Source organism: Oryza glaberrima, chromosome 3 (genome assembly GCF_000147395.1).
Source record: "Oryza glaberrima chromosome 3, OglaRS2, whole genome shotgun sequence".
NCBI lineage: Eukaryota > Viridiplantae > Streptophyta > Magnoliopsida > Poales > Poaceae > Oryza > Oryza glaberrima.
This window is the reverse complement of record NC_068328.1, coordinates 3,527,493-3,542,426: the sequence shown is the minus strand read 5'-3', so window position 1 is coordinate 3,542,426 and position 14,934 is coordinate 3,527,493. Positions and strand designations below refer to the sequence as shown.

General features: G+C 41.3%; 3 protein-coding genes across 6 annotated transcripts; 2 read left to right on the top strand and 1 right to left on the bottom strand.

The window, feature by feature from the left end:
- Positions 1 to 759: 759 nt before the first annotated feature.
- LOC127767816 (uncharacterized) lies at positions 760 to 1,648 on the top strand. The gene has a single exon (XM_052293265.1). It carries the CDS (start codon positions 890 to 892, stop codon positions 1,445 to 1,447), a length of 558 nt encoding a protein of 185 aa, XP_052149225.1. The 5' UTR covers positions 760 to 889; the 3' UTR covers positions 1,448 to 1,648.
- Positions 1,649 to 6,672: 5,024 nt separating this feature from the next.
- On the top strand, positions 6,673 to 10,568 carry LOC127766027 (probable serine/threonine-protein kinase PBL3). Of its 3 annotated transcripts, XM_052291029.1 has the most exons (7): positions 6,673 to 6,973; positions 7,510 to 7,599; positions 8,447 to 8,702; positions 8,790 to 8,925; positions 9,028 to 9,164; positions 9,257 to 9,380; positions 9,908 to 10,568. In XM_052291029.1, the coding sequence occupies exons 1-7, from the start codon at positions 6,717 to 6,719 to the stop codon at positions 10,360 to 10,362; spliced, it is 1,455 nt and encodes a 484-aa protein (XP_052146989.1). In that variant the 5' UTR covers positions 6,673 to 6,716; the 3' UTR covers positions 10,363 to 10,568. The 3 variants fall into 3 exon arrangements, with proteins under 3 accessions (XP_052146989.1, XP_052146991.1, XP_052146990.1); XM_052291031.1 differs by having other exon boundaries at positions 6,831 to 7,599; positions 8,344 to 8,702; XM_052291030.1 differs by having other exon boundaries at positions 6,831 to 7,599; positions 8,341 to 8,702.
- Positions 10,569 to 11,123: 555 nt separating this feature from the next.
- On the bottom strand, positions 11,124 to 14,495 carry LOC127766028 (uncharacterized). 2 transcript variants are annotated; one of them, XM_052291033.1, is made up of 10 exons: positions 14,386 to 14,495; positions 13,819 to 13,995; positions 13,308 to 13,477; positions 12,875 to 12,973; positions 12,691 to 12,759; positions 12,312 to 12,458; positions 12,045 to 12,134; positions 11,779 to 11,946; positions 11,619 to 11,694; positions 11,124 to 11,457 (listed from the first exon to the last, which is right to left on the bottom strand). In XM_052291033.1, exons 1-10 carry the CDS (start codon positions 14,441 to 14,443, stop codon positions 11,333 to 11,335), a joined length of 1,179 nt encoding a protein of 392 aa, XP_052146993.1. In that variant the 5' UTR covers positions 14,444 to 14,495; the 3' UTR covers positions 11,124 to 11,332. The 2 variants fall into 2 exon arrangements, with proteins under 2 accessions (XP_052146993.1, XP_052146994.1); XM_052291034.1 differs by having other exon boundaries at positions 12,318 to 12,458.
- Positions 14,496 to 14,934: the final 439 nt, after the last annotated feature.

Below are 14,934 nucleotides of genomic sequence, written 5' to 3'. Positions count from 1 at the left end.
CCACCTTACCGTGGGGGTGTGGTAACCGCATCAAAAACAGTAAGGAGACTTGACTACTTGAGCTTTGGTCGTCGTCGACTCGTCGTCAGGGTCCAGGGAAAAAAAGTTGGTTTCCTTTTTCTGCAGATCGATCGGTCTCTGACAATCTTGCGATGATACTGTTGGTGAACTTTTGTCAGTTTACGAATGATCTGTGATGGAAAGTAAGTTGGGGGCAGACTAGCTGGCTTACGTCTACTGCTTCACTTCACTTTCACAGTTTCACTGTATGATGATAATGTGATATCTGGAATAGTGTAGATGATGGTATAGGACTGACAGGCCACTATGTATTGCTATGTATGGGTATTGCTCTGTATCATGTGGGTACAAACGAAACTATTATAAAAAGTGAACCAATATTCTCCGAAATTGTTGTAATCGATCTGGGTCAGCAGTTCTGCTTTTTCCTTGTGTGAGGTGCTTCCTTTCTGAATGACAATCAGTTGGAGTTGATGATAGTAGTTTCTCCCTTCATTGTTCATCTATTTTGATCTTTTCTTGGGACATTTCTTCTGCTGATCTTTAGAGCTACGCTACATTCAGTTTCCATTCTGAAATCTTTTTCGGGCCAAACTTTTGGACGAAATTGTGAGCTTTTATGGATGAAATTGAGGCCCAAAACTGTATATAGAATATTGCCGCTAGCGGATGAGCAAACACAGCCCACAGAAGAGAACTCACTACGACACCAAACGAGGCCATGACCATGAGCACATATGAAGCCTACGTGTAGCAAATCGATTCTGCCACGTGTCTCACTCCTGCACACACAAGTAGCCACCAAAAAGAACGAGAGCCTCACGCTCCCCTCCACCACCAGCGAGAGATAACGCACCGGACGAACACCATGCCGCCGCCGTCGTCGCTGCCGTCCACCGCCGCCGCCGCCACCGCTTCCGCTGCGTTTCTCCGGCCGTCAGCGAGCGCGCATCCAGCAAGCGCCTCCGCCCCGCCCAACGCCGCCGCGTGCCTCAGGCGCTCGCCGCGGCGCCGCCTGGTCGCGGCGCGTGCCGCGGCCGACGGCGGCGGCGCCGAGACGGTGTTCTTCGACGGCGGCGCGCACTACGGCGACCTGGCGGCGAACCTGGCCCTCGGGCTGACGCTGCTGTGGCTACCGCTGACGCTGGCGGCGGTGTCCCGCGCCTTCATCCTCCGGTACCGCTTCACCTCCCGCCGCGTGAGCGTCATCTCCGGGCTCTCCGGCGCCGACCGCACCGACTTCCCCTACTCGTCGGTGACGTCCGTGGTGGTGGTGCCACGGTTCATCGGCGAGTGGGGCGACATCGTCATCACCCTCAAGGACGGCACCAAGGTCGACCTCAGGAGCGTGCCCAGGTTCCGCGAGGTCGCCGACTACTGCCGCTCCATGGCCGCCGCCGAGGGCTCCCTCGCCGCCAGCACGTGAGGTCAGCTGGGAGGCGATTGCTCTGCTCAAGTGTACACTTCCTTCTTCTTCTTCTTCTTTTTTTTTTAATCGTGATGAGTCTAATTATTGAAGAACTGTGAAAAAAGTCGAATATATTTTGATTTTTTTCCCAATCTTGACGAATCTGATGTCTAGCCTTTTGGAGATGTTGATAAAGTAAAGCGTGTGTGAGTTCGTAAAGATGAGTGCATTGACACATCTTGTTACTTTTTAAAGCCGGAACAAACACATATGTGAACAATTATATACACTGTTAATCACTAAAAATTTAAGGTATTATAACGGCGTGATCCGTAGTTGGGATCGTTGGGCCTTGGATCTGCCACTGAGTGCACCTTGTGAGCATCTGTCAGCTCTATCGTTTGGTTTTTTCATGGAAACAAAAAATAATTTGTGAATAAAAATTTTATATCATGTGTTCTTAGCAATCTAAAGTAAAGACTGAAAAGTAAACTTGATGCAAAACCTCAAAATTAGTTTCAAATTGAAAATTGAAAATTTAAATGTTGTCCGATAAGCATAAGCTAAAAGATGATGCATACTTTCTGAAATGAGAAAACACTCGCCGTTCCGGGCATAGTTGTTGGGAACTTGGGCCGTAAGTCCATAACGGAGCTGTGACTTACGTGCGGCCCAGAACGGACTGTCACTTACGTGCGGCCTAATTTTGTTGGGCCGGAAAACGGGGAGTGTGGCTTAACGTGCGGCCCCATGATTTCGTGGACCGAGCCATACTTCCTTTTCTGCGAATTGTTTATGGGCCAGGCCGGAATATGGCCGCCCGTACCACTTGATCTCTCTTCTTTTCGAGGAGAACACCTAACAGTATTTGATTCCTGCCACGATTTGTAATTAAAAATGTCTACCTTTAAACTTTAAACCACTTTTAAAAGGCTGATTCTTCTCGCACAATCTAGAAAAATGTATGTGTGTGTTTGTGGCAATTCTACTGGCGATGGCAATTGGAAAGTGAAGATGCTCCAGATGATTGGGTGTCAGTCGCTGCCACGCCGGTGGTAGTGGAACGGTCTAACCATGGGTATAGTAGCTCAGCTAGATCAAAGCTCTCGCTTTCTTCGATTCCTTCTTTTTTTCTCTGCATTTTTTTCCCCTTCTCGTGTGGTCGTTCAGTAATGTCAACTGCATGGTGCGGTGTGTCGAAAAGCTTTTGGATTAGAGCAAGGATAATAATATAGCCAACTTCCTACTATTAGACCATCTTAAAGCCAACATATATAATAGATTAGCTATAAGGTTGGCTACAATTTTTTCTCCTCTCTCTATCTCTCACTTATATATTTAATGTATTTGTCTTGAAACTTGTGATAAGTTAGCTCTTGCATGAGAGCTAACATCCTTAATTTTTCACTACCTCTCTCCTCCACCTAAGCTTATAGTAGGCTTATAGCTTACTATTATACTTGCTCTTAATGCTTCCTATGAGCTAATGGCTCCATGTCGACTTGTTTAATGGCTGTTAAATTGGTGAGTTGTTTAGCATATCTCTGACGCTTTGTTTAATCTTTTCCTTTTATGGATTTGACTAAGCAAAGCAAAGCACCTTTGGGTTTAATTGCCGTTCATATAAAATTTTCTCTCAGCATAGCAAAGCCATGTAAGTAGTGCAACGCTGCCTAACTCAACTCGATCTCATCCATCATCCAATCTGGAAACAGTGACAGTGAAACTGTAATAGTAGTAATAATACGAGTTAAACAACAAGAAGCCAACTGTTTATCGGCAATTGCTGCAAGAAAGAGAGATGACAAGCTTAAGAAGGTTCTTGCAAGCAGAATTCTGCAACCTCCATCTTCTAGAACTTGACGGATTCTCGTTCATATCCTCTCCTTCACCCGTGCACTCGTGCAGAACTGTTTCTTTTCGTTGACTCCGTCTTGTAGTGGATGAGGAATGGGGGAATTTCAGGCTTTGAATTTCTGGCTGACATATCGCTCAATGAACGGATCAGGCCGTAGCTGGGAGTTGGAATTGATTCCTGCTGCTCCCCGTGACTCGACATGAATCAAGCCAAAGGCTTTACCAAGTCCATGGAACGCAGCCAATTTGTTTTGTTCTTCAGGTTCAGTGCAATCTTCTGAAGAAAACTTCTTTCAAGAAACTGACAGACCATTCCTGAAGAACAGACCAAACACGTACGTCTATGTCAGCCACAGATTTCAGGTTTTATTCATGCACCAGGATAACTGCTGATGAGATCATATGATCCCACAATAACTGTACTGAACTGCTACCATGTGACACTACGAGATCGAGACGAAAGAAGGATCAAAGCAGCAGGATCTGCGTCTGTTTCTGTCATTCCCTTGAGTGCACAGCGCATTGCAGTCTGCAGAGGACGGGAGTGTTCTCAGGCTGAGTGTAATAATGCTTCCATTATTTTTTTTATAAAAAATGACAGAGCATCACCTAGAAGAATAAAAGGTTGGATGCAGAAATAGATCAGTACTGAATACTGATTTGTTTGTGGCTGCAAACAAAAGATAATTTTGTTGCTCTCTCTCTGAAAAAAAGAAGAAGAAGCATCATGTTGTGATTCTTGTCCCTTTTGGGTAGAATCATTTCTACTAGCACTCTAGCTATGCAACTTTCTTTGTGCCCTGCAATTTTCAGTGGGTTATTAATATATAATCTATGCGATTATGAGAATGGACTACCTGTCTGTGGGATCTATGTTTTTCTTTGATGAAATCTGTAGGATGCATGTTCAGGCTGCATTCAGATCATCAACACTAACAGCAAAATCTGGTTCATATAATAGCAGTAGATTGTTCTTCCTCCAATGGTGAATAAGACGAGTATTAGAAGTACGGATGCAATGCATCTGTGAAAACAAAACTGAGGGTGCTGCAACCAAAAAAAGGTCAGTGAGGTCCAACAACGTGCATCAGCCATAAATCAGGTCAACCCTGACAATAAACAAATCTATTTCGAGTGTAAATGCTTTGACGATCTGTAGTAAAATTGAGGTGAGGATTATCTAAACTGTTACATTGACTCTCCTGTCAGTGTCAGGCGGCGACAGAAGCAAGGAGTTTTTTCTGCACATAAGTACTCTAATCTGACGCTGACTGATCCGGGGTGCATCTCTGAAAGTCTGAACACATCGGGATACAGATAAAAACCGGTAGATGCCACTTCAAAACAGTTATCAATCAGTCGAATAATTGTAGAGACAGATGTTAGCTGGGAAGTCAGCATCCGGATCACACGAGAACAGACGCCGCTAAATATCTTGCCTTCACAGCAAATCTGATAGTATCAACAAACAACTGAACGACACCTCTGAAAAGTATTCCAAAGCAAACAAGTTTGCTGTTCTTTTTCTCAGAATGGAAGCGTTAAACTCGCTTACGCATTTCCAGCTAATCAAGCATGTGTCTGACTAATGAATTGATGAATGGAAGATTGGGAGTATGAAGCAACCAAGAGCTGCAGAAAACTGGGGATTACTTGCAAGACAGACAAAGAACAAGGACAGGAAACTGGGGAAAGAAAAGGAAAAATAAAGTGGCAGAGTCAGATTCTCGATTTCTTAATTAGTATAGGAGACTAGGGCTAGTATTTAAGCGATGCGATAAGGTTGTTGAATAGAAAACGGTTTAGGAAAGAATAAGCTAAAGCTATTGAAATTCGCATACGTTTGCATTTCTGATTATTTATTTTCAAGGAGGGATAAGAAACCATGAAGTCCACGTCTACTTGCTACATGTGCAGGAATCTGCTCACTGGAGCAACTTCTTATTTCTCTTGCTTAACCAGCTAACATAGGTTTCAGCGTGATTGTTTGGTCATTGCTCATCTCTTTCTTGTGTTTTAGTACTTCTAGCTCACTAATTCCGAGTGCAAGTCTGCATTTTAAAAGTTTAGGATAGTACAATAGTAAACTTTTTTGATGATAATCATGGTGAAATATAATACTGAGCCAAGGGGACACATTTGCTGATTGCTTGATTTCGCAAAAAGAGAACACCACCTTGCTTCGGCAACCATGAAATGTTCACTAGTAAGCACCCATTCTTTTTATGCTAAGGGGTGACGGATTGTCACAGGCACGATTCTTAAGCTCCTAAATAATATGATTTCTAAATAAAACTTCCTTTATCTGTATTTCTTAGATAACATATTTAAATTAGATTTTTCAATTTTCGCCTATAAATTATTACTACATCCATCCCAAAATATAAGAAGTTTTGGGGTTGGACACATGTATTAAAAAAATAAGTGAAATTAAATGTGTGAAGGTTGTGATTAGTTGAGAAGAGAAAGTATGGGAGGAAATTAAGAGGTGAAATATTGTGATTGGTTGAGAAGAGAATAATTTATCATATTTTGGGATAGATATTAGAGGCTAAAAATTATTATATTTTAGGACCCAAGAAGTATTATACACTCAATTCCATGTATCATCCATCGGCACATTATTATTGGACCGAGCCAAGAGAATCCGCTAGATTATTAACCAAGCAGGAGTATATATAAAATATCATAATACATTTTTTTAAAAAAATTCTTCATTAGTATTCCTGAAAAAACTTTAAAATTAAAATTTCTTTTAAATCTTTAACTAATTCGTTTCTACCCTAAAATAATTGTTATAAGCTCACGCTAGTAGCGGGCGCAGTAAAAGAGTATTTGATGGATTATTGACTAAATATGAGTATCTCTTCTTTCTACTACTTAAAAAAAAAACTAGAAGAGAAAGTCGGCCTTCTTCATTCTCTCCATTCCTCACTTGCATCTACGCCGTGTTTAGTTTTCAAAATATTTCTTCAAACTTCTAACTTTTCCATCACATCAAAACTTTCCTACACACATAAACTTTCAACTTTTACGTCACATCGTTCCAATTTCAACCAAACTTACAATTTTAGCGTGAACTAAACACAGCCCTAAAAACTTACTATTTCTATCTCGTTCTCCACTTCCATAGAAACATTTTCTCTCCCATAAAAACCATTCACTCTTAAAAAAAACTGTTTCTTTTTAAAAAGACTAGTATAAAACCCAAACAGCATAATCGGCTCAAATTCTTCCACTAAACTGAATAAAAAGACCGTTACAACGCACGGGTCTACAGCTAGTATATAAAATAACTGAATATTGTGAGGGTTTATATGTAAATCTTCCCAATGGAGGAGCAAGAGGTGTGTTCAAGTGAGAAAGGAGGAGAAAAAGGCACCGCCTCTCCATTCATTCACACACTTGCCTTCTTTTCTACTGAGGTGGTATGGTAGGTCGGTCCGTAGCCAGCCAGCCAGCCGATTTTGCTTCCGCCGCTTTTCTCCGTCTCTTCTCGCTCCCTTCCCTCCCTCCCATCTCCCTGCGGTCTCCGAGCCATCCACCTCGCTGCCTCTGCCGCCTTCGTGTCGTGCATCCCTGTCCTCCTCCTCCGCGTGCAGCCACGGCGTGGCAGGCAGCTACCACAGCAGCCGCTATTAGCTCAAATCCTCGCTGGTTGACCTCAGCTGCGACGACTCTTCAGGATGAGCGAGTAGAGTTTCTGTGGCCTCGTTTCTTTCTTGCGGATTGGGGGTGGGTTCGTTTGTTTCTTTCCTTCCTTCCCGCGTGTGAGGCAGTGAGCCAGTGACACGCGGGAATCGATCGAAAGGCCGGATCTTTTTTTAGCTTGGGAGGAGGAGGAGGAGGAGCTGCGCGTGTGCAGGTTCGAGTTGACTTTCGGGGTTGGTTGGTTGGTTCTTTGCTTCGTTTGTCGCTCTGCGGATTTTTTTTTCCGGATTGGTGGTCGAGGTCGATCGAAACCTCGCAAAGATTGGACCTTTGCCGCTTGCCTGCTCGGTTCTTATCTCGTTTGGCTGAGTTTTGTGCTCATTTGGAGCCCCTGTTCCTCTTGATTCCTTGCATTATTGGCCATCCCTTGTCTCGAGAGAGCTTATCTGCCAAAGATTCTTGGGCTAGAAGGTTTCTTGGTTCATTGCACGGTTGAGTAGTAGTGCCCAAGAGGATTTGCAGCAGAGGCACAAAGTTTGATGGGTGGCTGATAGTTTGGTGGATTGGATAGAGAGGAGAAGGAGCAAGAGGGAGGGCAGGAGAGATGGGGAATTGCATGGACACCACGGCGCGGGTGGATCACAGCATGAACAATGGCGCCTGTAAGTTTCCTTGATACTCTCTTCGTCGAAATTCCAAATTTGTCTTGTATGTATTTGTCACTTTCCTATCATAGCTGTAAAGCTGATATTGGTTGCTTGGGATGTTGAGTTGTTTGTCCTACTAGATCGTGGATTTATTGTGTGTTGAATTGGGTTTAGTACTTTGGTTTGACTATGTTGAAGATAAAATTTTAAGATCAGAGCATGTGTTCTGCAACTAGTTATACCTGTTGGCCTAGTTTTTTTTTTTTGCATGATAATTTTTTTTAGCCTAGCTTGTTAGTTGCTGCTTTTGTGCAGCTTCACTTTTGTTTTTGTTCCTCTTTCTTACTTCTATAGAGTAAACAAACAATAGCATGGATGCATGGATAAAATCATGTTTTCTCTGGTCCTTGGGAGGCAGAGGTAATTTTTCGTGTTGATCAGACTGGATTAACACTATGAGGTACATGTAACTCTCAATACCTCCCAAGGACCAAAGGAAGACTCTGATAGAACATAGAAATAGGGTTCATTGAAATATCATAAGCTTCTATTGTTGTAAAAAGGGAGTCGGATATTTTCTTTAAATGAATGGCAGGAAAATCTGACTTGGTAGTCCTGACGACCTGACCATACATATGCAGAGTTCTGATTGAATTTGAACAGAAGCGGTGCTTTTGGATACATTTTGAATTTCACATTGCTTTGTTAATAACAAGTTGTTCTTATGCACATTTCATTAATTTCTTGTTGAGATAGCAGACCCATCAAAATTGACCAGCAAAACAAGTTTATCATCTGTCCCTTCCACGCTTAAGAGCAATTCAAGTCGCTCGACTTTGACTCTGCCATCTATGAAGGACAGAAGTGAGCTTCCTACTCCTCGGACGGAAGGTGAAATTTTGTCATCTTCAAATTTGAAGGCCTTCTCGTTCAATGATCTAAGGAATGCGACAAAGAACTTCCGACCGGACAGTCTTCTTGGTGAAGGAGGATTTGGACATGTCTACAAAGGTTGGATTGATGAACACACGCTTGCTCCTTCAAAACCAGGAAGTGGTATGGTTGTTGCCGTCAAGAAGCTTAAACCAGAAGGTTTCCAAGGACACAAGGAATGGCTGGTAGGTTCAGAATGTTACCCACCGCTGTTTTCTGCTGTTCTCTTAAGACATATTTCACGATACCTTATTCCTATTTTTACGCTGCAGACAGAGGTTAACTACCTTGGCCAACTTCACCACAAAAATCTTGTTAAGCTGATTGGCTATTGCTCTGATGGCGACAACCGACTTCTGGTGTATGAGTTCATGCCAAAGGGAAGTTTGGAGAATCATCTGTTCAGAAGTATGTTCTCTATTAAAAATATTTATGCCTTCTTGATTTCCTGGTTTCTCATGTCTTAAATGTTCACATAGTTCAAATAACATTTTTTTTCTATTCTTGTAGGAGGTGCTGATCCTTTGTCATGGGCAATAAGGCTCAAGGTAGCTATAGGTGCTGCTAGGGGCTTGTCGTTTTTGCATGACGCTGAGAACCAAGTTATATATCGTGATTTCAAGGCATCAAACATTCTCCTTGACTCGGTATGGTTGATAATTAATGTTGACTCTAATCATCAAGCTTGTATAGCTTGTTGAGATGTTCTATCAACATTTTTCCCCTTGGTTAATTGCAGGAATTTAATTCCAAGCTCTCAGATTTTGGTTTAGCAAAAGCAGGTCCTACTGGGGATAAGACCCATGTTTCCACACAGGTCATGGGTACTCACGGATATGCAGCTCCGGAGTACATTGCGACAGGTTAAATTTTAATTCTTTGCTTTGAATAAATCATGGGAAGTCTTTTCTGTTATATAGCATCGGTTTAAACTAGGATCAGACATATGACTGCCAGGTGCTACTGAAGCTTTGAATTATCTAAAAATATTGCTAATGAAGCTTGGAGTCATTGCTTTACATTTCCCAAGCTCACTGGAATTTATCTTGCTGCATAAAGCATCTTATGCATATTGCCAAATGCCCAGATACATAACAGAAGGCATATCACTATATTAGTTAAGTTAGAAAAAAAATTATTATCATGTTACCATTTTTCAAAGGATCATATTTTGTATGTTTTTTCCCTTAATTCCAGCGCAGGAGAGTCAGTCATACCTTTCCTTTTATTTTGTCTTCATTTTCTGAATTCCTGGCACATTGTCAAATGCCAAGTCAAACTAATCTTTTCATTGAGGAAATGTACCACTCTGCGTAGCAATTAAATAGATATTGTATGGTTTATATCTGGAGCAACCAGTTCTCATGTTACTTAACCTAAAACTTTATAGGTCGCCTCTCTGCAAAGGCAGATGTCTACAGCTTTGGTGTGGTGTTGCTTGAGTTGCTCACAGGAAGACGGGCCCTGGACAAATCGAAACCAGGCATAGAGCAGAACCTAGTTGACTGGGCCAAACCCCACTTGGGCGACAAGCGTAGGCTGTACCGTGTCATGGATACAAAGCTGGGAGGCCAATATCCGAAGAAAGGCGCCCACGCCATTGCGAACATCGCCTTGCAATGCATCTGCAATGATGCCAAGATGCGCCCGCGGATGTCTGAGGTCTTGGAAGAGCTGGAGCAGCTGCAGGACTCCAAATATAATATGGCTTCACCACAGGTTGACATCCGGAGAACCTCAAACGCCGTCCCTAAGTCGCCGATGAGAATCCAGCCATCGCCACGGCGCTCACTTGGAGCAGCAGCATCCCCATTGCCAGGATATAGGACTGCCAAAGTGCACTAGAAGTGCAACATAGAAGAGGTCTTTTATCTGCACGGCTGTATAGTTTGTTATGTAAGCAGTGTTTTTTTGTCCTTTTTTTCTCGAGGAACTTTCTGTTTCTAGTGATATTTCTTTTATCTGTGTGACACGAGAATCTGACGTCCATTATAATGTAAATTGTTTGCCGAGATAATGGGTGCCGAATTCTGGTGCCTGGGTTGCTGCTATGATACTCCCTTTGCATTTCTTCTCCTTGATTTTGCTTCACGCTGCTCTCTGCCATGCTGGGATCATGATGCAGAGAACCGTACTCACTGTGTTATACTTCATCCGTTCTAAAATATAATGGATTTTAGTTTGATTGGACATATTCCAGTACTATGAATCTGAATAGGTTTGATAAAGAGTTTGTCTAGATTTGTAGTATTAGGATATGTTACATCCAACCAGAATTCCTTATATTATTTTTCGACGGAGGGATATTTTTTTTATATAATGGAAGCTTTATTGATCTCAGTCAAAGGGATTATCTCACTATGAAAGGTGACAAACTGTGAATTGGATATTTTTCCCAGGTTTTCTCAGCAGTTGATTTGAGATAGCAAGTTCATGCACTTCTCTATTCACATCTGACAGCTCCCTTTGAACACATTCTGACGGAACTGTTTTTCAGAAAGAGATTGCCAGATAACGGGGTTGAGACAGACATAACCAGCTGAAAAGGACTGATTACCCATAGCGTAATGTTATGATCCTATCAGAGAATGAGACCCATCAGATCGTTTCACATCCAAATGGAAATTTCCTCCTTGACTTAAAAGTTACTAGTACTATAGTATATACAGATGTACATGGCTCGAATTCAATGATGATTCAGATAGTCCCCTATCATAAGTTGGTGTGAATTTTCACTCCCATGAATTAGCAAAAGAATTGTTTGGGAAGAACAAAGACTGGCCTGCTAGCAGGTATCTGAATAACTGACGCAGTCTCATTTCTCAACAATAAACTCCTGAATCTCTATTCCAGTGTGACGGGCACCGCCCTGTTTCCTCACCAAAACCTCATCACCAACTTTCAGTGAAGTCACAGGTATAGCAGTTCTTCCACTAGATCCTACATAAAACAATCATATGGTTCCAGAATGAGTTGATTGAATATGTGTACTAGTCACATGGTGATTAGCATCATTCAAACATAACTGAAATTTATGGCTTATTATAGTTGCAGCTCAAAACTTACAGTCCTATCTTCAAAAGTTATCCATATGGGCTTACCTTTTTCAGGAGTGATAAGTGCAACTGTCTCGGCATTTTGCAGGAAAATGCTGTAAGTATCATCTCCACCGTTCTCCTGCAGCAAGCCCATACGCCATGAAATTGACAATCCATGAATGTACAGCAATCATTTGAAGGGAGATCATTGTTAGTTATGTACCTTTGATTCTACAAGGATTAGAGGCCTTGATTCAATCTTAACACGACCAACAATCGCAGTACGCCACAAACCATTTTGATCAACAACTATTACTTCCCGACCTGATTGCAGCTCTGAGAGGTAACTAGTTCGGCCACCAGGGACTGCAACATATGCATGAGCAGGGCCCTGAATGGAGAACACATAAATTTTATTAGTCTTAGTTTCTCTTGTTGTACAGTGATACCTGCAATAGCTTGCTGCAACATAAGTTGTTGATATCTTACCGCATTGACCCTGAAAGGCCTGCTTGCAATATAATTTGTCTCCAGGCATTCAGAGTGAACAAGAAACATTCCTCTTGCATAGGAGCCAACCTGAAAATAGAACATCATGTAGAGGCAGACTGGTGAAGCTTGGGACAGGTAAAATGCTAATGCGGTTCTATTTGGGGGCACAATGACACATTCACGTGGAACGATTTTAACCAACTCTGTACTGCAGGATATATGTTAATTATTTATTTATCTACAGTGAACAAGTGAGAAATATACACAAACCAGAAGGCCTTCACCAGGTCGCATCATACTGCAAAGATCCACACAAACACGATCACCCATACCAACAACTTCAACCTTTGACACAGTAGCCTTTGTCAACATTAACTGGCTCTTTGCCTCGTTCCTTCTGTCAAAATAATCCTGAGTGATTAAAGGAGGAGAGAACAAACAAACATCTGGTGAATCGTACAATCAGACAAATGATAATCAGTAACAATAACAGGAGCTGTACTTTCACACTTAGATTTAGATATCTATATATATGTATATATACACACCACGGTATTTGCCTCTGTACACAAGACCATTGTAGTCCCACAGTGTTTTAATAATTTAAAACCAAAGAAATTTCAAAGAGTTGTGATAAACATACCTTGAGTTTGATAATATCATCCATGTCCTCTACTTTAAGTATAACTCCATCAAGCCCTTGCTCCAAGGCCTGTAAAGTAACTAAGTAACTGGGGGAACAACTTCACAAAAGATAATTGATAGGAACACGATACATATTTATACACAGGAACTTCTATTGTATGTTGAAACATCTTGACAGTTACCTCAAGAAAAACCTGAGCCTCAGTTGAGTTTGTTGAAACAGCCAATACAGTTCCTCTACATCCCTGGAATGCAGCAACTATATTTTCTGCTGGTATAACCTACGAAATTCAGGAGGACAAAGGAGGCACCTGTTAACGCTTGTTGGGTTTTGTCAAGTGTACTTTGCAAGTTGCGGCTCAAATATGAAACAGTACAGCATGTCAAGCCAATGATCCTAACAACACAGAAAAAACATATACTGGACACTCATTCAAACCATTGATGGAATTCAAATAAGCTATTCACACAAACAAAAAGACACTCAAGATGACTAAACAGCATAGAATGCATTACAAAAATGCAAGTATGATGACTTATCTCACTATGACAATTGAAATTAATTCATATGTCATGGAAGTAATTTGCTGATAGTCCAATATTCGAATATCTAACCTGCCATCCACCTCGGAAGTCTATCACGATGTTTTCCACTTCCACATTGTCTGGTTGTATGAGTTCCAGCTCTCCTGGGGAAGAGACTTCAGAAATTACAGCAATCTTTTGTTTTTTCTCATCGAATATCTCCAGGCCATCGATAAAAAGAGGATTGATGCGAGCAGTAGCTGCAATGCCAAAGAGATAACAAACTGTCGATTTCAGAATTCCAAGAAAATGGCATGCACTCACTGATGCATACTATCAAGTATATGAATATATTGCATTAGTTTAAAGGAGAGCAATGCCTAGACATAATTGTTTCTTCTTATGGCAAATCATCAGTGAAATGTCTGTCGTTTCTTCTAAAATAGCTAAATTGTTTTTTTTTTTTTTTTGAAATCTAAGCCAGCCGAGCTGGTTTTGTATTTAGAGGTAAGCAAAATAGCTAAATTGTGCCTTATCTACCAAAAATAAAGAAACAATTATGTAACCTAACATCGCTGTAAGAAAAAAGAAATGCTCTCACATGACCAATCCTTGCCAAGATCTTTGGATCCAAAGAGGAAAGTGCTCCAGCCCCTCTCCACGGCTGCCGTCATCACCTGCCGATTTGTTGTCCACACCCAGACGGTCTTCTTTGACTCCGACGGTGAGGCTGAAGAAGCGCACATCTTGATAGAATGGGAGCAAGCGGAAGCTAATGCTGCATCAAAGAATCCCCATTACAGAGTCAATATTGCAAAAAAAAAAAAAAAAAAAAAAACCTTCACAGCAGGTTGGGGATATTCACTGATTGTCTGTCGAATAAATCTCAAGAAATCAATCATCAATTCTTGGGTTTTGGGTTTTGGGCTAGGGTTAGGTACCGACACCACACTCCCCTAGCAACAAAAGCTGGGAAATTTCGACCAGACTGAAATCCGTGGATCTCGATTTTGTAATGCAAATAGTATCGCAAGGACTACTTTTAATCCGAAATGGAGCAAGGACCGAAGAGATGGATTGAGGAATCTAGTCATCTACAGATGAGCAGCAGCAAGAATCTATCTTGTGCAAAGGGATAGAAAGATGGGGAAGATTTGGGATGGTTTACCTGTTCTTGGAGATGGCGGGACGAGGACTCTAGCGAAGGCCAAAGAGGAGACTGCCATTGGATACGGATGCCTTTGCGTTTCTATTCCCCACTCTTCTCTTCTAAGAAAAAAAAAATGTTCCCCTCTATCTTTTCTTCTCTGTTCCTAGTTCCTGCTGTATTCCCCTTTTTTTTTCTTTTTCTAAAAAAGATGCTGTCTAAATTTTCACTTGCAAACAATAATTAGAAATCTATGTCTATTTTTCAGTCTTTCAGAAGCAAGTTTTAATTTTTGAATTACTAGAAAATCAACGTGGCTAAGGCAAGGCACGCTCGTGTTATATCCCGGACAGATTATTTCAATGTTTATGATGTTAGTTTAATTTTGCAAATGTTTATGATGTTAGTTTAATTTTCATACATTTTAAAAATCATTAATTATCTTTTCGTAGGTATTGCTTCGAGTCTGTTTGTTGTGTTTAATTATAATCAACAAAACAAATAAAACGTCTAGCAAAATAGGTGATGTTATTTTTAAGGTGTTTTGGGTTTTGTTTGCAAATTTATGCT

Excerpts from the sequence above, each read along its gene's own strand:
- LOC127767816 (XM_052293265.1), top strand. The coding sequence starts at position 890 with ATGCCGCCGCCGTCGTCGCTGCCGTCCACCGCCGCCGCCGCCACCGCT.
- LOC127766027 (XM_052291029.1), top strand. The coding sequence starts at position 6,717 with ATGGTAGGTCGGTCCGTAGCCAGCCAGCCAGCCGATTTTGCTTCCGCC. Across the intron at positions 7,600-8,446 it reads CAGCATGAACAATGGCGCCT|AAGTGAGCTTCCTACTCCTC; the intron begins GTAAGTTTCCTT and ends TATGAAGGACAG. Across the intron at positions 9,381-9,907 it reads TCCGGAGTACATTGCGACAG|GTCGCCTCTCTGCAAAGGCA; the intron begins GTTAAATTTTAA and ends AAAACTTTATAG.
- LOC127766028 (XM_052291033.1), bottom strand. The coding sequence starts at position 14,443 with ATGGCAGTCTCCTCTTTGGCCTTCGCTAGAGTCCTCGTCCCGCCATCT. Across the intron at positions 11,947-12,044 it reads GGCCTTTCAGGGTCAATGCG|GGCCCTGCTCATGCATATGT; the intron begins GTAAGATATCAA and ends TTCTCCATTCAG. Across the intron at positions 11,695-11,778 it reads TAATCCTTGTAGAATCAAAG|GAGAACGGTGGAGATGATAC; the intron begins GTACATAACTAA and ends GGCTTGCTGCAG.